At 38.9% G+C, this 25,538-nt stretch overlaps 2 protein-coding genes across 4 annotated transcripts in view; one reads left to right on the forward strand and one right to left on the reverse strand.

The window, feature by feature from the left end:
- Positions 1-2,676, forward strand: part of COL14A1 (collagen type XIV alpha 1 chain) — a 109,536-nt gene extending 106,860 nt beyond the window's left edge. Inside the window, exons 47-49 of one of the 2 annotated variants that reach the window (XM_079300104.1) lie at positions 267-422; positions 1,751-1,843; positions 1,934-2,676. In XM_079300104.1, the coding sequence (XP_079156230.1) occupies positions 267-422; positions 1,751-1,843; positions 1,934-2,070 (386 nt within the window). In that variant the 3' untranslated portion in view covers positions 2,071-2,676. The remainder of the gene's footprint in view (positions 1-266; positions 423-1,750; positions 1,844-1,933) is intronic. The other variant, XM_079300105.1, reaches the window with a different exon arrangement.
- A 1,905-nt stretch (positions 2,677-4,581) lies between these two features.
- MRPL13 (mitochondrial ribosomal protein L13) overlaps positions 4,582-25,538 on the reverse strand; it is a gene marked incomplete at its 3' end in the record, with an annotated part of 29,445 nt that continues 8,488 nt past the window's right edge. The window contains exons 5-7 of one of the 2 annotated variants that reach the window (XM_079300109.1): positions 19,394-19,480; positions 18,941-19,062; positions 4,582-4,870 (exon numbers count right to left, since the gene is read on the reverse strand). In XM_079300109.1, the coding sequence (XP_079156235.1) occupies positions 4,846-4,870; positions 18,941-19,062; positions 19,394-19,480 (234 nt within the window). Of the gene's footprint in view, positions 4,871-18,936; positions 19,063-19,393; positions 19,481-25,538 lie in introns of those variants that run through there. The other variant, XM_079300110.1, reaches the window with a different exon arrangement.

Consider the following 25,538-nt stretch of genomic DNA (forward strand, 5'->3'; position numbering starts at 1 on the left):
TGGCTGGGAGCTGTGAAGCAGCAGCCAGAGGGGAAGCTCACTGGGTCGGGTCTCCTCTCGGCTGCTGCTCTCCCTCCCTTGCCAGAGTCTCTCCCTCAGCTTGCCAGGGCAGTCAGAGCCAGGGTGCCTTGTTCCTCCACACGAGCTGTCTCCTGCAAGTGTTTGTAACACACTCACAGCCACGTTCTCCAGGCCAGGAAAGATGGCCTCATACCCCTGCTTTCCTGAGACGCTGCTCAGGTGTTTGATCTCCCTGTTCTGTGCAGGCCCCCCAGGAGAGAGCCGGACGGGCAGCGCGGGGCCCCCCGGCTCCCCGGGCGCGCGGGGCGCTGCTGGGCCCGCGGGGCCGCCGGGCTCGCCGGGCCCCGCCGGGCCCCCCGGCTACTGCGACCCCGCCTCCTGCGCTGCCTACGGCCTGGGAGGTGAGTAGAGAGCCGGCACTGCGGCTGCTTGCACGGGGGGGCAACTTGGAACAGCCCAAGGGAGATGGAGGCTACCCGTGAACCTTGCACTGAAATGTGGTGGCTCCCTAAAAACCCCCGTGTCCAGTGTGGCTCCACTTGGTGGGACTGCAGCACGAAGAGACCCAGCGTAGTGACCACCGTCTGATCCCAGCCTGTAAAACTGATCCTGCCTAGTGGGTTTTGTCCTGTACATGTTTGTGTAGTTGTATGAGCCTGCTCCATCTCAGTGGTCTCGGTTGAAGCCCTCCCAACTCATGTTTGTGACAGCAGAGTTTTTACACTTGTAATTTTTCAAACGTGTTGCTCAATCTCCCCTTCTATGTGCCTCTGAGTGGCATGAGAGCATGACCCCTACTAAACCTAGTAGTGTAGTGTAACCTGGCACAGGGATGCACGTGTCCATCATTAACCAGTGAAGCCATCTGGACAAAATTTTTCTTTCTGTATCTGCTCTGTATCCTACTTTCCCATCTTGTTATAGCACGGAGAGGCCATGGGAAGAAGTTAACAAACATTACCAAAAATTGTATCACCCAACCTAAAATCGAAATTTATTAGTGAAGCACTAAACTACAAATATTATGCATATTTGTTTGATGTTTACAGTTTAATCTGCCCCGAGCTGATTTGTATGTTTTACTTACCTGAATGTTTTTGTTGTCGTCTCTTCCTATCCTTTTCTCCTCACTTCCCCTCCCCGTTGTTCATTTCCTGTTTTAAGGCCCAATCCCTTACAATGGCTACCAATCCAGAAGGTGAAAGGCTCATTCTGGTTCAGGTCTCATTGGGCTGAAGGTCAGAGATGGATGCTGAACTGCTCTGTGCTTTCCAGCAACGATAATGACTACCACTAATGAACTTACAGCTGCTGTACATGCACTTGGCTTCCTGGCACTGCTAAAAATTATTGCCTGACCCATTTTTGCCTGCTAATCATGTATTCTAGCCTGTAATTGGAATAAGCTATAGCAGGCAGAGTGTGCAGTGTATAATGAGCACCGTATTACAACTGGACATTTGACAAAATGGGTGGTGGTTTCCAACTAACTCGGCTGTCTGTTGGTGGGTTTCCAATTGCTCCGGCTTATTAATTTTGTTAAATGTTTTCATTGTTCATTTATGTGAATAAAAGATGTGTATTTAAAGATTATATATATATATACTCACACACACGATATAGAAATGTATCTATCTATAAAATGTCAATTTCCTAATGAATGCTTTAATTTTCTACTCCCCTTCTCCTGTGTTAACCGTATGAATGCTCTTGGTGGTGGTGGGTTAAGGTGGATACGGTGAGCCAACCGATCAAGACATCCCAGTAGTGCAGTTGCCACATAACTCCTACCAAATCTATGACCCTGAGGACCTTTACGATGGTGAGCAACAGCCGTACGTAGTTCCCGGGTCCTACCCCTTTCCATCCCCGTACTCCCAGTCCTATCCATCACCTCATCTTGCTCAACCAGAGTTTGCTCCTGCTCAAGAAGAGATGGAAGCCGTTGAGCTGAGGTCGCCGGGAATCAGTCGCTTCGCGCGGATAGCCAAAAGGAGCGCCAGGACCCGCCAGCGCGCACCGGCCAGCGGGAAGCGCCCCTCCCAGTGAACCCTGTGAAAAGGGAAACCTTCATGCACACCTGTCCTGGTGCCTCACCTGCCACTGAAGACGTTTACGGGCTCTTATGTTAAAGGAGAAAAAAGTGTACATGGCCAGTTGACACAACAAATAATGGTAATTATCTTGCATGCCAGAAGTTTAGTATGTTAGTGGGTTGGTGCTAGCTGATGATGAAAGGTCACTTTCATCACTTTCATCATCACTTGTAGATCTTTCTCTGGAGTACTGTTCCATTCACTTTTCTAACTGTATCTGAAAAAAATGTGTCTGGCTAGGTTGTGTATGTAGAATCATTCACAAAGTTGATGTTTTGTTATCCATTTTTTCCCTGATTATTTTCTGTTTATTTTGGATGAATTGCTTTACTAGCAGAGTAACCTGACTAAATCCACTGGAGAACAATGCATCAAGTGTCCTTGCACCTGGCTTATTACCCTTTTGCAAAGATTTCTTACATTAACTGACCATTGTTTTCTTAACTCACCTAAAATAAATACACAAGAATGTTCCGTGAGAGCACACTGATAATTTATTGTGAACCTCTTTCATTTCTGTTTTGTATGCAAATAAAAGTGGTAAGCTTTTGTATGGTAATTCTGTATTCATTTGATTTTTAACTCAAAACAATTGCATTAGATTTTCAGGGGATAGAATGTAATGAGAAGGAAAAACATTTCCTGTTTTCAACACTTTGGGGCAATGGTTTTATTTTAAAGGTTGTAGTATAAACATTATTTAGCCTTATTTTTTAAACTCTTTATGGACAAAGGCAGATGTAGCTATGAGCTGAGATAGTTGTACCAGCTGCAGATGTGAGATTCCACATGTTGACATGCCCAAGTGAAAAGCCTGGCAGGTGTAGCTGGGATGGCAACTTGGATGAGCTAATGAGGTGAGGAAGGCAAAATGTCAACCCAACCACTTGAGCACAGAGCAATTCATCATCAACAAACATGGTAAGTTATAAAGAAACAATAAACAGATTTGAACAGCACTGGGACTGAGCAAGATTTAGCTCAAAATTGGTCATGTAAGTTGAAAGCATAGGTTTAAAACACTTTTTCTTCAGCCCGATACAGACATGGAGAGGCTGTACTGTACATCCCAGGACATCTTCCTGACTGGGAGGGAGTCCAGCCACATTCTACTGCAAAGAAAAGCCTGTCAGTTTGGCCTCTGGCCACTACCAGCAGCTCCCTTAGCTCACTAGGAAGATGAATGGGTACTGTGTAGACTCCAATTATCTCACCTAGAACTCACCCTCTAGCAGCCCACACAATTTGCACACGTGACTAGCAGGTTCTGGCTGGGGCTGGATACCTTCCTAGGTTCTTTCTGTTTTCCCATTACTTCTTTCACCTTTTATTGCAATCATTTTCTTGGGGCAAGGTGATAAAAGTTGATGGAATGTGAGTTGAATGTCATTTCGTTACCTGCACTTGCATTTAAAATAGAAGGTAGAAAAGTATAATGTAGTTTATGGACTTTTTTAGCAGCTTAACCCCACTTGGCAAATATTGAGGCCCCATGTGAGCATGGCTCTCTTGGCCACAAGAAGGTACCACAGCCTGGCAAGTGCAACTGATACTCAGAGGTATTATCAAAACTAAATGTAGTAATGCCTGGGCTCACAGGGTTAATGCCCCTGCTGGCACTGGCTGTGAACACCTGTGTTAATTCATCCTGCTGCAAACTCCCTCTGCCCCTCCCTGGCTAGCTCACTCCCATCCAGGTTCTACTGATACAGCTCAGAGTTCTGTCTGAGATATGCTGACCTGCAGGTCCTCTGGAAGTGGCTGAGAAGGTCACTCATAGAAAAAAATCAGCTTTCAAACAATTCTGCTCATGTTGTCTTTGAAAGATTTTGAGTCTCCTGCTAACAGTGCACAAAATATTAGTCCCAACTGGCTGTCCCTCAACACTATATCCAAATCTCAAGTTCTTGTAGGGCCACAGAGAGTGATAGGGCAACACCAGGGATGTGGTTGAACAGCCCCATCTGGTTGTTCTGTTGGTAACAAGCAGAGTTACCAACACTCTGAAGTCCAGAGAGTGCCATCTTCAAAAGCCATGCCCAGCTGGAGCAATGCTCTGCCTGGCTGCTTTCCAAGGCAAACAGAATCACAGAGATTCAAATCTCTCACAGAAAACCATGCAATATCTCAACATCAAGTATAAAATATCATTCAGAACACATTTAATGACATTCAGCACCTAGAAAGTAGTGACCCTTGCTGTTGTCACTCAGGACATCCCAGATTCAGATGCAGATAAATAGTAGTCTGAAAAAGTAAGATTATTAAAAATACAGTAGTTGTCATTTTGTTCCTTAGAGCACAATGTATCAAAAGATGGCCAAAGCTCAAGGATGAAAAATTATGGCTGGTGATCATAATTATTCTCTGCTCCTCCTGCATGGAATTAAAGTTTTGCAACTTCTAGAGTGAGCTACTTCATAGCAATAGTCAATGTACTGTTTGTATGAGACACAAATACTCATTACAAAGGTATTAATTCTTTAATAACAGTATCAAATACCACATCGTACAATGCAGAGTATAGATGGTATTAACAAGATAATACCTATTCTTAGCTATTTCAAATACAGTAATTTCTGTAATCTTGCCAAGTCAAGTTTGCTAACAGCTGTCAGAAACATTCAACATGGAAGGGTTGATTGAGCTGCACAGATGCTTCCATATTAGAAGAATTTTCTTTGAAGGAGGAGAGACACTTCTGATGGCACTTCTTCTTTTCTTGTCATTACTTCCTTCGAAAATCTTTAGGTCTGTTGGGGGAAAAAATGTTTTAAGAAATGTGCATGTGCACTACAGTGGCTTTGCTTTAAGGCTGCAGTAGCAGCCTTGTCTACTTTTATTTCCTTATTCTGGTGAAGTTTTTTTGACAAGGATGAGTATTTCCTGGATTATACAAACAAGACAGAACAAATTAAGAAATTTACTAAGACCTCTAGGAATTTACATATATCAGGACTAGCTGTTCACTCCTACTTTCCAAAGCAAAACAAAAAAACATCTAGAACTGAATGCAGTCTTAGAGGGCTTTAAACACAGGCACTAATTTGTCTTCACTTTTAGAAACAGAATAATCCATGCATAAGGTGGTAAGTTTAGTTAACAGCACAGTCTACCAAAATACTACTCAAAACTCATGATTTAAAAATCCTCCTAATTTCAATCTTAAAAGTTCTACAGTCCCCCTCTGTCTGAATCTACAATTCAGATAGAAGCAGGCTGCTGTTTGCAATCCCCTGTGATTTCCTATTCGGGCACATATCTCTCCCTGCCTGCCACACAGCCACATGTGGAACCACGTTGTCCCTGAAACTACACAGCTCAGATCAGCTCGTAGCTTTTAGAAGGCTGGGTTTGCAGCCCAGATGCATGTCTACATCCCTAAGATGTCCTGCAGAGAAGTTGCACATGCTGGACTCTGCCCAGTCCCTCCCCAGTGGTCTCCTCACAGCCCCCATCCCACACACACCTGCAGCTGTGGGAACACAATTCTCACTGCTTCTCTCATCTGTGAACTCACCACAACTCAGCAAGAGAGATATTAACAAAGGTTTTAGAGACATCTGAATAAATGCAGGGCCAGATCTTCCATGAAGTTGAATGAAAAATTCTGGTTTACAGGAAAACTTGCAAGCCACTACTCTAACCAAGTTAAATTCCCAAAGGTGGTAAATTTTATCTGTAATTTAGCTCAATAATGGAAATGAAAAGCAGACAGTAACAGAAACAGACAGCTTACTTTAAAGACTGAGAGCTTAGATGGCTGCAGAGATGCCACACAAAAATCCAACACTTGATGAGTCCTATGTTGCAGTTCTAGAATTTGCCAAGCACTAGCACTGCAAAGTGAAGTCATTCACACAACCTTGTATAAGCCCACACGATCTCACATGAAAAACTCTGGTATTCAATTTGTGCTATTTCAAGAGTAGCATATAAAACTGTGTGAATTTTCCAGAACAACTATAAAGAAGAGCTAGTGTTTGTAATATGATTAACCACAAAGCTGCTTTGTTTTCCATTTAAAAAGCATATTTTGTATTAGCATTTGGACTTGTATCTTTTGTGCATGACAGAACTGCTGCAAACACCATATAGGTTGTTTACATACTTGCTTAATGTTGAACTTGAACGTACTCAATGTTTGGTGTGTGCTGGGAAGTCAAGTCACATTTCCTAGAATCCCAGACTTCAGTACTTGGAAAAATTCATAGAATCACAGAATGGTTTGGGTCAGAAGGGACCTTAAACATCCTGTGCTTCCAGCCCCTCTGCCATTCCACATTTTGTTACTCAGATCTCACCCTGCATGCCAGAATAGGTATTTCATTATATCAAACTGTTTGTGGAGTAGTAAGAGTAAAGGATTTTGAAAAATTATCATCAGTGACTTAGAAGTTTTATCACTACATACATCCTAGACAGGTGGACAGTGCTGGAAGATTTTAGGAAACGTAGCATGGCAAAGACATCCTTGTCTTACATCTTATAGTAATTACTTTTTCTTTTTATAGGCCGATCTATCCTCTTGTACATTGCTCAAAGGATTTTGCATTTTTCTATGAATTGCTCACTTAAAACTTCATAGGGTTATGCTGGGGTGCTGCAGAGCTACAGGTCTCACAGCACTTTGTTCTGGGGTGAAAATCCTTTTTTTTTCCTTGCTTGCTTGTAATCTGCATTTCAACTTTAATGCTCTTTGTCTTAAAATTTAAATGCATAAAAATGCACAAAACACTGGACTCTTAGTTTGCAGTCTTATGAAGTTAATGAAGCTTAAAAACAGGATTTTCCACACTGAAACACTTGTGTGAACAAACACAAAAGTTTTTAAAGCCTTTTCTATTGCCACAGTAGGCTTTTTATGCCCACCAGTACTTGGCTTTTGGTCTGCTTTTGAAGAGTCCTTGGCACCAGGAAAGCTAAGCCTTGAAAAACACTCCCTTTGGCAAAAGTGTTATAGGCATTTTGTCACATGAAGAATATGAGCCCACAAAAAACACTGTCAACTCAGAGAGAATTATGAACTACTAGTGAGCATCAATGGGTAACTGCTCATTGATAAGTGACATAAATCTATGTGAGAGTCTTCTTTGATGGCAGTGCTTTTGCCCTTCCTCACCAAAGGCCTGAGTTTATGCACTTGGAACAAAGGAAATGCTATCTCCTAGAAAGGTCAGTTCAGAAATTCACACACAGGAAAGACTTCACATAGACGCTTCTCTTCTTTTTATTTTTAAAGTAACACTCTTGGAGGAAAAAAGAGTTTTGCTGCATATTCACAAGAGACTCCAAGACAAGGAGAAATAGGAGAATGTGGGAACCAATGTCTCTGCAATCTATGCTGAAATGCAAACTATTATGGGTTCACTGAAAATACGCAACATTAGTCTGTGCAGCAGATGTCTGTCATCAAAATATGTAAAAAACATTTTTATACTCCACATAAAAAGTGTTAAGACAGTTCTGTGAGTTCTAGGCAAAATACTCAGCAAATTAAATCAGCAACCCATTGATTATAGGAGGTCTCTCAGTGCTTCTCTCTTAACAAATACTTTACCACTGAGTAAAAGGCACTGAAGAGCTGGTCTTAAGCTCTGATTAAATCCCTTAAAGCTGCCCAGGGAGGTCATGGATTGTCCCTCTCTAAAGACAGTCAAAGCCCACCTGGATGCATTCCTGTGTAACCTGCTCTAGGGGATCCTGCCTTGGACTGGATGATCTCCATAGGTCCCTTCCAAACCCTCACAATTCTCTGATTCTGTAAATTCTCCCAATTTTTATCCATACTCACAGCTAACAGAAAAGAAATATAGCTGATGAAAAATGCTGACAGTTCACAGCCACTGAAACCTAAAACCAGATAAAGTTGCACATATATCCAGCTCCTAGGATCAGCTTTTGCAATGGAAAACAAAAGGTCTTAGTGGTCCCCATTGTAACTGGTACAGAGCTTCCAAAAACTCTGCAGAATTAAAGTATTTTATATAAGTATTGCTTTTTGATACAGATGCCAGCCCTACACTGCAGTGCTGAAAAAAATACAATGGATTGTGAGAGTTTTCCCATTTACAGGTAAACAGTAACTTCTCTGCCCTGTACCACACTTCATGAAATAAGACTGAGGTAAATATAAACCCTAGAACATGGAGAAGTCCTGCTATTCTTCATGGCCTTTAGAGATGACTCAAAGAGGCATGTGTCCTTGGGCTACAGCTTGCCATTGTCAATTTTTGCTTCAGTGTCTCTGCAGATTTCACAGTTACAGTTATGTTTGAAAAGCACTGCAGAGTATAGAGCTGGCACCTGTATCATTAATTAATACTGAAATTTGGTGAACATACATGTGCTTCCCTAGCAACTCAAACCAACTCAAGCATACACCCCTTTGTGCAGCTGCAAAAAACAAGGTTGTCTTTAATCTAGGCCAGTTCTCTGATTCTCCATTCTGTTGCCTCACAAGCAGAATGGAGAGGCAGGATAAGTGATGGATGATTCTTAAAACTGAGCCTTATTGCCAGAAAAAATGCTCACAAAGCTATGACCTCAGCCTCTGAACATGTCAGATGGCAAACAGAAACTAACAGCACAAAAAGAACTACTTGCATATTTGTAACTATGATGGGACCCCCCACTTCACACTTTTTTTTCAGTGTGATGTGAAATATCCTCTTCCAAGGGTATTTTTCCTGTGAGGAAGGACAGGACAGAGAACCTCTGCAATAGTTAAATGTGTTCAACTCTCAACTCCTGGAGTGAGTATTTATTTCAATCAACTCTGAAGAGATTTGCTGCACAGCTCCATCTTTATTAAATTCTTGTCAGCACATTCCAGCAATGATGTTTCCCTTTGCCTAGCAATGTTTTGTGGAACCTCAGAAAAAATAAAAACAGCCTCAGAAAAAATAAAATAAGGGAGATGTGTGTGTTATTCTATGGAGGCCAAATCTAAGTAATCACTAGTCAGTGTTAGACTGCAACTAAAACTTGATTCCAAAAATATACAGAACAACTTCACCATCTTATTTCTAGCAAACAAGCTAAAACCTTGTAGCATCTTAGAGCAGACAGGTTAGCATTACTAACCTCAAAGAAACAATGAAGGTAAGGCTGTAGAGTATTATATAACACTGTCTATTCTATACGTATTTTATTCTATATGTTATTTTACAATCCAGGCAGTATTTTAAAATGTATTTTCTCTTCATTTTTAATGACTCAGAATATCTCTTCAAATAATTTAATCCAAATGACTGTTTCTTAGAACTTTCAAATGCACTGGGATTAGCTATAACAATAGAACTTGTAGTCAACATTCCCCTTTCTTCTTCTAAAAGAAGTGACACACCTCCCTAGTTTCTTCTACCCCACAGTGCTGATAAACAGCATTTGATAACATGACCTTATCTTCCTCCAAGCTCAAAAAACCTGGAGAGCCATCTCTCCACAAACAATCCCTACTCACACTGCTTTGCTGTTACACTGCATTGTCTGAGACTTTTCTAAACAAGTTTTATGAAGTCAAATCCCATGGAATTGTTACAGTCATTTCCAAGCCTGTGTTAATGACTGCTGATGGTTCCAAACCTTCCTCTGCTGAGGAGTAAGAGTCAATGCTGCACAAGAAGTGACCTGTCACTACCTGCTCTTGACTCAGCAGTGCACACCTGGTGTGGAAGCTCTGTCTCAAATTGCAATTTTCTTTTCACCTGTGGGCAATCACCTCACCATTGAAGCACATGACCCAGAGAGTTGGAGTTCCCTGGAATTTCTGCACTCTCAGCTCCACTGACAAGGAGTGTTCAGGAAGGATTTACATCAGCTCTGCACAAGGTTGGTGCCTTAAGGCATTAGGCTTAATGTTCACAGGCTAATATAGTGACTGAGATGAGAGCAGTGGTACAAGAGCCAAATTTGAAGAGTATAGGCTTAGAATCCTGTTAAGATTTTACTGCTTCCATGATTGAAAGCACTCCAGATGCATGAAAACCCCCTTAAAATTAATAACCAACCTGTAGGAAAGGCACATCCATCTCTTCCATTCACAGTCTATACAACACTTTCAATTACCTGAAAAATTTAATGTCTGATAGGTTTTCCATTTGCATAGGTTATTCATCAAAAACAAAACCAAGAAAGTATTTGTCTTAACTCAGTTATCAAAACTTTTTAGAGTAACTCACCCCAGAGGGTTTTAGGTCTGTGGCTGCTATGTTAGCTTTTTATCCAGCAGCTATTTTCCCCCCATCCTCTTTCCTGAACACTGCAGCATTCCCCAAAAGGCTGAAGGAGTCTTCAGCATGAGTATGTAGTTTTACAGAAGCTCTCCTTGACTTTTTCTGACAAGTTTCGAAAATTTTAAGAAACAAGGACAAAATCTCTCCAAACTTGGCTGAAAAACTAGAACACACAAAGAAATAATTGGTACTGAAGTACTTCTAACATACCCCTAATTTTTTCAGTACTGAACAAGTGATATCCACTAGCTCATAAAGGTCTCATTTAGAGGAATTTATAAACAACACTGTTTAGAACAGATGACAGACTGGGGAAAACCAATCAGTGGAAAGATTTTGTGGACTGATCATGCCACTTAGTCACTAGTCCTCAGCCACTCTGATCTCATTTCTCTATGCTGGCAGGCACACTCAATCTGTATCACTGTGATGCTCTTCTCCATAATCTGGAAATCACCATCACAGGAATGTGGAATTATTGCTAACTGATGATAGTTGTCTGCTTACACAGAATGGTTCTATGGCTCCTCTTTCTGATCTGCTTATTAAGGGCAATATGTGGCTTTTAGCCTTTTCTTATAACAAAAGGCTCCAAATAATTTGGTTTTGTCTAAAACTAGCACACAATACACGCAACATGAAATTTGTTGCTTATCTGGCACACATTTTAAGGTAATTTTCTGAATAAACTATGAAACTTTGAGTATTGAAGATTTGTTTTTATAGAAAAACTTCAACACAGAGACAAAATTTACTGTAAAATCTGAAACAAGAGGAATATATGTAATTTTCAGGAACATTTTGCAAGTTGTGCCAAAGTCAATAGCTATTAGGCAAGAGGACTATAGCTAAAGGGGATTTCTGAACACATTTCATCTTTTTCACTGACCACACTAGTAAATCCAAACCCAAGAATGAGATACTACTCTAATTCCCTGTAAAACCAAATTATGTGGTTACACTCAAACATCAACACTTTGGTGCTGAGGGGAGAAGAATCATTCTTCTGCTCAAGGTGTACTTATTATCCCATGGTAGCTCTGTGCCTCTGATAAAACAATCAGTGAAATAGCTAATGATATTTCAACTATCATTAAATTTCCAATTCACACTATGGTCTATCCTAAGCCCTCAATTCCTCTGCTTGGGGCACAGAACTGTTTCCATGTTGGTGGTGTGGTCAGGAAGACTTGTCTTGCCTAAAAAGCACTTCTACAAGTATAACTCATTTTACTTGGAGAACCAACTGCAGCAACAGAAGCTGCATTTTGGAACAAGAGTAAGCAAGTTGATACTGCTGTGTAAGTACAGCTATAATCCTCTTCTGCAGAAACAAAACTCAAGATGTGTATTTTGTGGTGCTCAGCTGCACCATGTTTGCTTTTTTTCTATATAAAACTAGCACTTGCTGTAGTTTTTAAAAAGTGTCCTTAAATCAAATTATCTGATGTGCATTGAGGTACTCTTAGTGATATGAAGAATGGCTTATTAAAATTTAAAATAAAGTGGTTAAAACCTTGTTCTGTAAATCAAATTAAGCAAATATATCTAAGCTTTTTTAAAACTTACTGAAATTCCTTGATTTTGAACTTGCTTATATGAATTCTGCCTGGAAAAATATTTAAGTTAAATCAAAGGATTATATATGTAAGCTTCATCTTATTAAGATGCTGCTTTTTGAATACAGGTTTCTCTTTTGGTGATATATTCTGCTAAAAACTGTAGGTCTGTCTACAGAGCAGCACTGTACACTTGGCTTTGGACAAAGAATTACATTATTCTTCAAATAAACAGAGAACTGGGTGAAGGAGTGGTAAAATATTTTCCAGACTTACTGTCAGCCACAGGAGTGAAAAAAGGAAATCTAGTAATTTATAAAGAGTGATTAAAAATTAATCTAACTCTAATTTCATCTGGGCAAGTAGTTCAACAGTATCATATACAATCATTCTCTTATTCCTTGTCAAATTTCCATTCATTTAGTTTCTATTCTCACACATGAGATAAACATGTTTCAAGGGAAGAGGAAAGTAGCACTGGAGCTTTTTTTTTTTCAGAAAGTTCAAGTAAAAGGGCCCAGTTACCATTTATTATCTCTCACCTTCAACTCTCATTTTAAAAGCAACCTAAGCTTCCCCCAGGTAATGGGTACAAGAACCAGTAGCACTGATCTGTTTTAAGCATGCCAGAGAAAAGCCAGTAATTGAAGTCAATAGGTTAAACAATCTGAACATGAATGTGTTGGATTTTTAAGATGACTGAGTTACTGAGCCTTCTTGATTAGTGTCCAGTTGCTCCCTGTGGCTAAAACCTAATGGAGAGGAGAGCAATTTTCTTCTTAAGTATCTATGTGGCTTTTTGTCCACAGGAATTTAGTCCCAGCTCTAGTAGTTTGAAATGTGAGACTTGGTTACCTCCAAATCTGCTGTTAAATGAAATGCTACACAAAATCCTGAGACGTTTTATGCCCTTACTAAGAAAAAAAAGTTACCAGTAATAGTTCCTAGATATGATTGGGGATTAATGATCTCCAGTTAGTTCATGTAACTTCTACCAAGAGGCAAAAAAGCTACAGAAAATGAACTGCCAGAGGGATTCCTCAAAGAGTACATTGGAACAGAAATGGGCTGTATTGGCAGGATAGCTTATTCCTGGTTTATACAGTTTGTTTTTTAGGGAAAAGTAAGACTGGCTTCAATCTTTTAGAGAAGTTTGTGTTGGCCAAGCCTTCTCTCAACACTGCTACATGCTAGCCCTGCTTTGTGAGAGAAGATGAGCACTCAAGTTGGAGGGGAAGTACTAAACCCAATATAAAAACCAAATATTATCAAGTGAGGGATAATATAAAACACAATACAAACCCCAAGAGGCTGCAGACATTCTCTACAACTGAACAGAAACTAAGAAAAACACTGGAGAAATTTAATTTAGAACCAAAATTTTAAAGGTTAATGAATAGATTTGAGATGGTCCTTATAAAAATAGCTCCAGACCTCACTGTGGTTGGAGACAGCTTTGTGGTTTTCCCTCTGCTCTTCTCAAGGTAACTAGGGTGATCAGTACAAAAATTTTTCCTTTCTTTTACCTCGTATTTCATTGCAGAAAGAAAAAAATACACTTTGTAAACTTAGTAAAACTGGAGGCTATAATTTGTAACACAGCACATCACTGGAAATAGTCCAAATTTCTCTATGCAATATAATGTGAAGTGTCTTTTGGTGCTGTGACCTCATGAAGTTATCTGAAGAACTTACGAGACAAAAAGCCTAATAAACCCTCTTAGCCTCTTGCATGTGTAAAAGTACTGTTTATAACATAATTTCAGTCACATAACCAGAATATCTCTGGCTACTCTTTCTGCTCAGTTACTACATTCCAGAAATAATTTGTGTTACTAAAAATAGAAACTTGTACTAGAAAATGTAGAATTGTGCAAGATAAGTACTGCTGCTGATCTAAGAAAACAAACAGAAAAGGAAGTGAAGGCTGAGAGGATTTCTTAACCCAAAAGTTTTTCTGTTTACCAGTGCCCACAAATTTGTTTGCTGAGAATATCACAGGTGGCTTCTGGGTGCCTCAGTCTGGCAAGGCTGGCTTTAAGGACACAGAACTGGAGAGGAACTGGAGTGGCACAGAGTATGTAAGAGGATTATCAGAGCCATCTGCAGTGCACAGGCATCCAATATGCTTGTGTTTCATCACCTACAAACTTTTCTGTCTGAGAACATTGTGATTTGCTGCTTTCAAAGCCACACAGTGTTGCTGACAAACTTCCAGGAGTCTGTGTGCCATGGCATGGGGATGACACACAGTGTCAGTACTGGGACCCTGCCAAACCCACTGCTTGGCTGGAACAAAATCACAGCTTCAGACCAGGCTCTGCAACCCCCTGCCTCAAAACAGGATGTAAGATGGGGGCAGAAATCAGGAAGGTTACTCAGAAATATAAACATTAAGAAGGTGTTTGGCTTTCCAAATTTCAGAGTTTACAATATATCAGTTTTAAAAACTCTGAAAGTGTAGAAGAACTTGTTCCCCCAAGGACATGCAAGCAGCTGTCTGGCCCAAGGGGAGCTCCTAGGAGTGCTGGCAGAGGACCAGGCATTCAGTCTGCACACCAGCACCAGCCTGAGCACACTGTGCAATCACACAGCTCTGCTTTAAGGGAAACTCCCAGGAATGCATCCATCTCTCTGGAACAACACAGGGCTGCTGTTCCATATATCTGGTAACATTTTTATTCAAATACTTCTTGAAATACAATTTCCTGCCTTTAAAACTGTCTCAAATCATATATATACCCAGACAGTTAAACAACTTTCAAATGGTATATAACAGGAAAATTTGCCCATGAATCTGATGTATCCTTGCATTTTATGGAACAGAATTGTTTGCTTAGTCATATGTGGCTGGTGAATTCTGTGATGACTTCTGTTTAAAACTCATTTAAAAGACATACAATCTGAAATTTCAAACACAAGTGAAATAAAGGTTTCATTCATAGTACAAAATCAAACTCTGTCAAAGGAACTAGTTTTTGATCTTTTTCATCTTGAAATATGTCTGGAACAGACATCATTTACTTTCCTGTATCTACAAGGTTTTCCATCCCACTTACTTCAGACCTCTCCATGGAGATTCTAAGTAAAAACCTCTGCACAAGTTGGGAAGTCAGTTGGTTCTGATTAGGAATAAAAGGAAAGAATGGTTGAATAAAGCTTCTCTGACTAGGAATATTCTGACTTTTAATTCTCCATTTTCATGGAGCAGGATTCCTCTTGATGTTCTGTCATGGTGAAAGGAAGGGTGATGGGAAGGCTTGCCACTCTAGAAACCAAACAATTTGCTGGGTTTCCACACCTGTGCTTTCCTTAAAAACTATTTCTCTGTTTTAGCTTCCCACCTGCATACTGTGTCTTTCTCTGTGGTGGGACAGTCTCCAGCTACCAGCAGAATGTTCTTTGAAGAACCCTCCATAGCAAGACATTTTAACACAAAATATAGCCAAAATCTCCAATAACAGCAGCACTGAGCAAGTTCTTCACATTCCAAATGAAAATTTGCATTACTATTTCCAGCTAAAGAAAAAAGGGCTATTTTCCTCCTGATATAATAAATTCAGCTATTTACATTCATTCCTTATTATCCATCTTATGTCTGGTTTATATACAGTAAGGTGTACATTTCTTGAGTATAAGTTTTAGTGTAAAACCTCAAAGATTAATTTTCTACTTATAATGGTGTTTATTGTATTTATAGCCTTACATACCTTTAATAAAGCTCTATTTTCATTTGATCTTTTCCCTTAAAACATACAGGTATCTTAAAGGGCTAATATCAACTATTTCTTTTTCTCTAGAAAGAAGATAAACCACTAAAATTGTGTCCCTCTAACTCCTCTCTTTTCTAATCACTCTCAAGAGATATTTAATTCTCTTTTGAACATCTACCCTTTGGTAAACAGGTTGGTTATCAGGCTCAAAACTTCATGGAAGATAAATAACAGTCACATAAATCAGGAAGCATTATTAAAACCATGTGAAGAAAAAAAAGGAGTTTAAAGCTTTTCTGTGTCCTTCATTATCTGATTTATTGTAAGGACTGCTCATACTGCATGGAAGCAGTCTATGGGTTCTGCAGAAGCTCACAGATCCAGGTCCACTATAAGGCTTTTTACATCCCAAATGCAGAATGCAGGGACAAGAACAGGCTACTCATTTTAGCACTGTGTCCTCACCTAGATTTAAGATCCCAGTTCAGAGTAGCAAACAACAGCACAAGGAAAAGCCAAACAGGACTAGTAAGATTAGAAACCTATGGGTTTTTTAAACACAGTTTATTAAATATTAATCTATTTTACTATCTGTTTACTTTCCCTATATATAAAGAACCATCTGAAAAGGACTACACTCAAAAAGGAACCAACTTCAACATTATATCAGGTTGCTCAGGAACTGTGCAGTGAGCTCTGAGCATCTCCAGGGCTGGAGATTCCACAGCCTCCCTGGGCAGCCTGTCAGCTGAAAGAATGAAATGAAAGGGAACCTAAACAGAAAGTCAGTTTGGCCTTCTGAGATAAATGTATATTTCTGCAATATTTGGATTTCTACAAAACAACTCATGTTCCTTTTACGTTTTCTCTTCTGAAATACTTTTCATGTCAGGTAGTTGTTTTTTCAGTACATCTCAAATTATCAGATTTACACAACAATACTTTAACTTAACCTCTTTCTGGTTTTTTGAACAAAGCTGTCCATTTCTGGACTTCTTTTCAAAAGCATATTTGTGCTATATGCCTCTAAGAAGAAGAAGAAGTAAATACTTAATTTTGTTCCTTCTCCAGTCTTTTACAGCAATACTGTAATATTGCAAACACTACTTCTTCCATGGGTTCACACACTGAAAAAACTCAGAACACAGATTCTATTGCCTGTGCATATTCATACATCATTTTTTTAAATGTATTTGGTGCAAAGCTCTCTATTCTCACACATTCCTGCTGGCATTTTAATCAGAACACTGACCACTGTGGTTCATTTTAAGGTCCCTCTTACAGACCTCTGTATTTTACTTATCACATGAGAAAGTTATTTTACCAAATTTTGTTCAATTCTTTATGGTTTATTTTCCAATTAAGCCCTTCTCCTCCCCTCGCCCCAAAACTGGAATGCTACAGAATCAAAATACACTTTCTCCTTCAGACAGGAAAAACATCATTATTACTTTTCCAACTACTTCATATTGGAAACCCTTCCCAAGATCAAAATTGCTAAAAAAGTGACCTGAAGGTTAAACTAAATCTTATCTGACACCAGAAATGGTCTGGTTGCAGGCCAGGACAAGAAGCCCTGCAATTAGCAATGAGCCTGCAGTTAGCAGAAAGATGGAAGATAACCATCTTCATTCTTATCTCTCTGCTAGATCTTACCAGTTCCTAGAGCAGAAAAACAGGTGGGACAAAAGTCCAACACAGCAAGGGCTACTTATGTCTCCAGGCCTTTAAATGTGGCTCTAGATGGAGTAGTTGGCTGAAGGGAAACTTGTGTCCCAGTCTACACTCAGAGCACTAAAATTCTCTCAAATTCCCATTTATTTTTCTCTACCCCATAGCCCACTATCTCAACTTCTCTCTAGCATTCTCTGACACATTTTAGACCCAGTATTCTGCTCCTCTCAGGCCCACCTGTTCCCTGATTTTTCTCATCACAATACCCACTTGAGCTCCCCACCTCTCCCACAGGAGAAACACTATGATCCTCTGAGTTTAAAGCCTCCAAATCTGTTACAGGATTTCTAAGGCAGTTGCACTCCCTAGCCCCCCTAATTGACAAGGAGTAAAAAGATTGTGTACAGAGAGCAGTTACCAGCAACCAGATGAGACTGCAGAAGAGAGAAATATATAAAAAAAAAGGGGATACTTATTTTCTCTGTGCTCCAGAAGGAACGGTTCCAAGAAATTATGGGAGGGGATTTCTAACTGCAGCAGTGTTCTTACCTGCAGATTTCCCCCAAGGTTAATATGCTGACATGAAGATACTACCAATCTTAGTTTGACAGCAATGACTAAATTAGATAGCATCAGGGTTTTGTTTTTTTTGTTTTGTTTTTTTTTTTCCTGACACACACACCTGCGAGTCAATGCAATTAAGGTGGCCCAGTCCTATGGAGATAGACTCAGCCAAGACTATGGCAATGTGTGGGGGCAAAGAAATGCATTTTAAAAACTGCCAGCACAATACTATTTCCTTTGACAATACAGATACTCACAATTAGTTAGCTAAAACTAAGTGCCAGCTCCTCATTCAAGCTAAATTTCTGTGGAGAACCTTTATCAATTTTAATACTAATCACAGTTACAGAAGACTGCAGCATACCATGCCATAGGACAGGCTTATCAGCTTTACTGTAATGTACTGCACAATTCTGGTCAATGGTGCAGAATCTAAACTTCAGGACTAACCCCATGAAATCCCATAGAAACCCAGAGGTCTCAGCAATTGCAGCTTCATTCAGTAGTGAGGAAAAAAGCAAATAAAACAATTTTTATCACTGACATAGGTTAGAAGCCACCAAAACCAATCTCTCTGTTTCAGCTCAGATGAGACCATAAATGTATTTGCTGGATTCTGTTTCCTTTAACAGAGACTGTAACACAGAGGTGCCCCTATTACATAGAACAGATGTACAGACTTATTTTAGTATTATCTAAGGTGAGGAGCCTAAATACAAGTGATTTTTAATAAGCTTTTGAAAGTTTACAGGCCTGAGTAGCATTTCCTTTGGCTATACCTAACAGTTATGCATTATAGAGCACATACAACTCAAACTAGGAAATGAAAGATTTTACTCTATTCATTTTGATGAAACAGAGAGTTGAAAATATGATTTTAAGTAAAGCTTTTCTTATTAAAAAATCCAAAACAGAAATAGAAAATTTTAGCAACCATTGTTCTTTGTTTTAATGACCACCTCTCACCAAAAAAAAGACATAAAGAGAAGAATGGTTACTTTTTTCTTACTAATAGTGTGGGAGCCTATATAAGACATATTTAGTCAATGCCTCTTAACAAAATCTAAGATACTTACGGAGTCCAAACCCTCGGAAAGGCAGCAATTTCTTCTGGTGTGTACTCATCTAACCTCCTGGGGACTGCACGTGGCTGAGGAATCTCCTGTAGAAGGTTCTTCTCTATATCTTCTGGAATAACCTGAGACAGGTGAGAATAGTCTTAACCATCTCACTGTTTAGCAAACAACACCCTGGCCCACAAAGCCAGACCAAAATTTTTCAATAGCACTGCATTCTTAATGCTAAGTGTTTGACCTAAATACACCAATCTTTTATGTCTTGAATCTCACAGTTCTATGAAATAATATGGAAAACACCCAACTACATACAGATATATATTTACATATATAAAACAAAGCAGTTTAATTTTCATTTTGATTTACTTGCTTATGACATGAGTGCTATTGCTAAGACTCCCTCTTCACCCCCATATAGCACAAGGATGAAAATGTAACTGCATGACTACTCACATCTTCAGGGAACAGGTGTAGCCTCTGCATCAGAGTTCTTCTCTGAAGGTTTTTTGGAAGCATTCTATAAACAGCCAGTTTAACAATCTGAGGAAAGGTAACATTGTAACAAATAATCAGAGAGGTTACCCATAACCTGACAGGTTAACTGTGTTTCCCTGCGTCCACTTCATTAATCATTGAAGCTCTAGTCACTTTTCAGGCTGAAGAATTCTGGCACCACATTCAGAAGGTGCTCTAGACTTAAATTTTTTAAAAAGGAACACTTACTCCTCATCATATAAACATTTATTTTAATACCATGAGGATAGTTTCAGCTTAGAAAGATAAGAGCCATATTTAGCATTGTGGATGACTGCATATGATCATTCAATTTCAAAGAACTGTGAAGGTTGTGATAACTCTATATTGTATTGCACATTTATATACACACATTGTTTAGGGAAGAAAAATGCTCTAATAAATTTCCCAAGGGCTCCCAGCAACTAGTTTAACAGTGTAATTTGCTGTGTTTAAAATAGTTTTATAGTTAAAGCTTTGTACCTTAAGCAAAGCTGATATACCAAAACAGTGCATTATGAACTTACTATTTATATTTATAATATATTCCCTTGCTATTAGTTCCAGATGAACAACCTCACTTTTAAACATCAGGAACAAATAGAATTTGTACATCTAGATGATGCTCACTGTAAAGTAAATATTTCAACAGGATTTTCTCTTGGACTCTAGTAAAGATGCCTTTTATTTAAATACAAAACACATTGTTATGGACTTCATCCAAAAGGGGAACATTTGTAAATGTAAAACAATGCAACCAACTGCAGGAGGCAAAAAAGGTTTCATAAAGGACAGCAAAGCACTTAGAGCTAGACCTACGTGCAATAAATAAAATGTTTGCTCCAGGACACTGGGATATAAACTAGCCCCAAATCAGAAACTGCCCAGCCATGCTGAGTACAACACCAAGCTCCAGCCAATAAACCACATGAAATGCAGGGCACTAAGCACAAACAAATCTTGCAGGCATCTGTTTATTTCCCAAATTGTATTGAGCAAAATGGCTTCTTTTTATAAAACTAACTAAAGGAATTCAATTGAAATTTTAGAGACAATCACCAAGTTCCCTGGTGGAACCCACTAAGTTAATATTTTCAGGTGTTATGCAGCCAGTACCATAAATCTGTGGACAAATGCAATAAATCAAGATGACAGGAGAAATATAGCAGGTCATGCAGATTAATATACAGTTTTGATACTTTCTCTAATAAAAATTGATAAGCATGTATTAAGAACAAAAGATGAAAATGAATGCTTTTTGGGGATAAAAACTATTCATGCTTGTAGAGCAAGCTATAATTTATTTAGGTCAGTATACTACAAGCTTAGACAAGGGCAAGGAAGAGACAGATAATGAACCTTCACTGATTTGCTTCACTGAATACTAAAAATCAAGTGATACCATATGAAATGAAAGAAAATATACAGATAGTAATAGCAGTTCATCTGAACAGTCCTTTCATCATTAACAATTTTAATTTCATAAGCTTATTTTCCTTTCCATCCAGCATTTTTCCTTATTGCAAATGAAAGATCAAAATGCATCAGATCTAAATGAACAAATCCTGAGACTTCACAATACATTGACTGTGGAGATTTTTTTCTTACCTGAAAATTACTTTAAACTTCAGATTGTGTTAGAACACAGTGTTGATTTCTTAGACTAATAAACTGTACATACACATGATCCAACATATGACCTCTGACCTACAGATACACAGAGCTAGTCTTTTAAATATTTCAGTACTATGAAAAGAGACTTTAAAATATTTCAATGAACATTATGTTGAATATTTGATTTCTTCAAGCAACCAATGTTCATGGTTGATTTTTGATCTTCCTCTGCAGCATGTGGCAGAGACATCTGCTGAAACAAACCAGTGAGGTGGAGCAGCTGGCCTATTTTGGTTGTAGATACTTCTGATTAGTGAATCTGTTCTGAATTTTTTATCTACATTACAAAAAGAACAGTTCAGTAGTAAAAATGTGCCAGTTAAATCACTCTGTAAAGAATGACAAGTTAACAATGAAGAAATATTTTCAATGTTGTGTACAGTCACTGCAGTACTGACAACCTCAGGTGCCAACAAAGTACCATGAAAACAGGACTTGAAGAATGCTAATGGATAAAGAATGATCACAGACAATTGTATATTCAATAATAGTTTCTGCAGGTAACTATCCTAAGGGCAGTAAGCATAATCCAAGGCATGCTGTGGTACATCTACTATTCATTTAAGAACTCATTTGCCTTTCCATGCCCCCTCAGACATGCAGGAAGTTCATAACCACAAAATCTGGAAGAGAAAAATCAGTCTACATGAAGCACAAACCATTTTTTACTGCCACAAACCAGAGGTACCACAGAATGGTTTTGTTGGAAGGGACCTTTTAGGGTTATCCCATCCAACCCCCTGCAATAAGCAGGGAAAATATTCCCTAGACCAGACTGGTCAAAGCCTCACCCAAACTGGCCTTAAACACTTTCAGGAATGGGGCATCTGCAATTTCTCTGGGATGTCTGTTTCAGTCTCACCACCTTCACATAAAAAAAAAAAAAATCTCTTATTTCCAATCTAAATCTCTTCAGTTTACAAACATCACAACTTTTCCTGTCACTACAGACAAAAGATCTGTCCCCATCTTTCTTGTAAGCCCCCTTTATATACTTGAAAGGCCACAATAAGCTCTCCCCTTAGTCCTTTCCTCTCTAGGCTGAACAACTCCAACTTTTTCAACCTCTCCTCCTAGGAGGGGTGTCCCATCCCTCTGATCATTTTTGTGGTCGTTGCCTGGACCTGCTCCAACACATCCATGCCTTTCCTGTGCTGGGGCCCCAGAGCTGGATTGTGCTTCAGAGGAGTAGAGGGGGAGAACCATCTCCCTCACCCTGCTGGCCATGCTGCTCCAAAAGCAGCCCAGGATTCTGATTCACTGCAAGGTCATTAGTGCAACTACAGAACAGAAGGCTAAACAGGGAGCCAGGACACAGAAGGCAGTGCTGGAAAAATCCCTTCATTATAACTTCTGCCTCAAAGACTCTTCTACAAGCCAAAATAAATCCAAACCCAGCTATTGGAAAGACCAACTTTACATCCATTTTCTTGCCCAAAATTCTGCCTACAGCCACAACTCTACCTTCACTGGTGTGAAGTCAAAGAAATTAGTAAAGCAGAGGTTTAAGTGAAGTTGTACAGACTGCTTTTGTACCTTGAGCAAGACTGTGTAACAGAAAAGGCAGATCCAACCAGCCATACTTGCAAGGTGGTAAGTAAGTAAGGGCTCTTCTGTTACCTGAACATGCTCAAGTTTTACTAAAAGTAGACCAAAACTGAATAAAAAAGTATGGATTTGCCAATCTGCTACTGAACTCATGAGAAACCCAAACAAATGCAATACTCCCTGAAAACACACATCAGAACATGTTGTTTCTTCCAGGAATTAACAATAAAACCCCTATTTTATATGCTTGTCATACACTTCTAAGAAAAGGCAAACCTTATTGCTTTCTATGCCATTGAGTGATTAAAAATAGCAAGAGTTTAATTTTACATTAAAGTTAGAAAAGCTAGTGATTTCTGTGGTATTACAGACTGATAGAGAGATCAACTCACCCACAGCTCTCACTGCAACCTTGATCTCATTTTGAAATTAATTAGCACAGCTTAACAGTTTATTCAGTTATTCAAGGACTCTCACTGCCTCCTCCCCCAGTCCTTTACCTTTAGTTCTAGCAATGTGTAAAATTCCATATCCTCATAAATACTTACTCCTAAAGACCATGACACTTTCTCCATCAGATGTACACAGCCACCCCAGCATTAGTATTTGGGGATTTTTACACTACTGGAATGCTGTTTGCCTATTTTTTTTTTTTAATTACTAAGTTCACATTGGCTCTAATTGCAATTGTCATCTTGAATATAGCAATACCTTTTTTTCAGCTTGGCTAATTTATGCATCGCAGCACAGACATGCTCTTAATACCACAGTTATATGACATTATTCTTTTAGTCTCCAATTTAAAGGGCTAATTAGAAGAAATCTGAAGTCAACTTTATTAAAAGTCTTGTACTTCCAGTCCCTTACAACATGTTAATACATTTTATGAGTACAAATAAATTAAATTTATTTGAAACACTGTGAAGCTTAAACATTTCAATTTTTGTGACAGGCCTTGGCTTATGTGCAATTTGTAGACTATGCTTGATGGAGACAGATTCTGAGAAAGATTCTTTGCCAGATAAAACATACTTTAAAGATGGAAATCAACAGAGCAATACCACTCCTAGTACTGAGAAGCACAAAATAATTGGCTGAATTTCCAGAAGACAGTCTACCCTAACAGCTGAATTGAGTCCAATCATCAACAGGAAGCAACTCTAGAACATGGGAAGGCCACAGTGCTCCAGAGAAAACAAAATTACAAGGCATACCAAAATAACCCTAGGAGAATTTCAAGAGATACAGCAGTTACTTGGAGGTACAGTATACCACATCTTCCTTCTACCAGTCCATGGTTTTCTGTTCTCTATACAATACTGCTCTTTTCACCACACATTATAAAATACAACACGAAGAACTTTCTACCTCTGACAGTTGTACAAGCAGTATAGCAAGAGTGAATGTACAAAATACTGCCAGAAGAATCATTTGGTCACAGATAAATTAAACCTGCATGCACATGCCTGTCATTTGGCTTTCCACTGCTGCTTTCCACTTAACAAAAATGTGAAAGTTTAATGTTTTCTTTAATTTATTAACTTGACTCAAAAATAAGGAATAGATTAAGACTTTTAATACAAGCATTTATTATTGTGCACTGTGAAGAAAATGACCAAGTCAGCTCTAAGACTTACTCAGATCACCTGGAGGTTTCCAGATAACATTTCAAGATAGCATGTTCTCCTCCCTATGCAAAACTAATTTGTGTCCCTATTAAATCAGTATTTGAAGTTTTGTTCTACTTCCATAAAAAACATTACTCCCCAGTAATAGAAGAAAATGCTACTACATCTAGTGTTTCAGTAATTGACTTCTAGCTTGTAAATATTATTCTATCAACTATCTTTTACTGATGCAAAAAAAAAAAAAAAAAGGTTCTCAAATACAAATAGCAAGATTTAACTATGCTTTCTGTCTGTGCTTTTCTTCAAAAGACCATTATTAGGCAGATATAATAGCAAGTCTGTATGTGCAAGCAGTTGCTAAAGGGCATTCAAAAGGAGAATCAGAATATTTCAAACCCCTTCATATCAGTGCCAGCAAATGAACAAAGCCAAACCCTGACACCCCTGGAGGCTCCCTCCCAGCTCCACAGAGCTACCCTGCTTCATTTAATAATCCTCCCTAGCAGGTAACAATCATCCTGAACAATTATTGCCCATCATTTCTCTGTCATAGGCAATACAGCCTCTGAATACTGCAAAGGTCAATCCTCTCACTGCGCATTTGGTCTCAGCCAAATGTAATTTCTCCTTTTTCTTTTCTGGGGTCAAGTTTCAGATGCAGCCAGAAAAAAAAAATTAAGCCGAGTTTTGCCTACCTTTCAAATCACAAATCAAACTTTGTCCTCCCAGGATTACTATCCACTTCTACAGATTAGATCTGACAACATTATTTTGCAAGCATTTAAATGAAAAGTTATAAGATTTTTCCAGCAGGTTTTTTCAAGTAATCTTTGCTTCCTCTCAAATCCAAGATTTAAAAAACTACATCTTTTAGTCTTTCTTTACCAAGTACCTAGAAGTCTAAGTTTTAAAGTGCTAGTTTCATGACCATCAGTAGTTTTCCAGCAAAATAAAACTCCTGCAAGTTTTATTTTAAAAAGCCATAAAATCCCAAACCTCTATGCATTCCAAACACCTACATGGCAAATCTAAAGGTTTACCCATTTCCTTTATTTTCAAGTTTGTCCTGGCTAAGAAAACACACAAAATCTTTCAATCAGATTTTTTTAGCAGCCTCCAATGGAAATTAATGCTGTCTGCCCACTTATATCCTAAGAGATTACTGCTACAATACAGAATATTAGTGTTCTATTAACCTGTGAACAGAGTGGCTGTTTTGAACTACAGCAACAAAG

The sequence above is a fragment of the Erithacus rubecula genome (genome assembly GCF_903797595.1).
Source record: "Erithacus rubecula genome assembly, chromosome: 3".
Classification (NCBI taxonomy): domain Eukaryota; kingdom Metazoa; phylum Chordata; class Aves; order Passeriformes; family Muscicapidae; genus Erithacus; species Erithacus rubecula.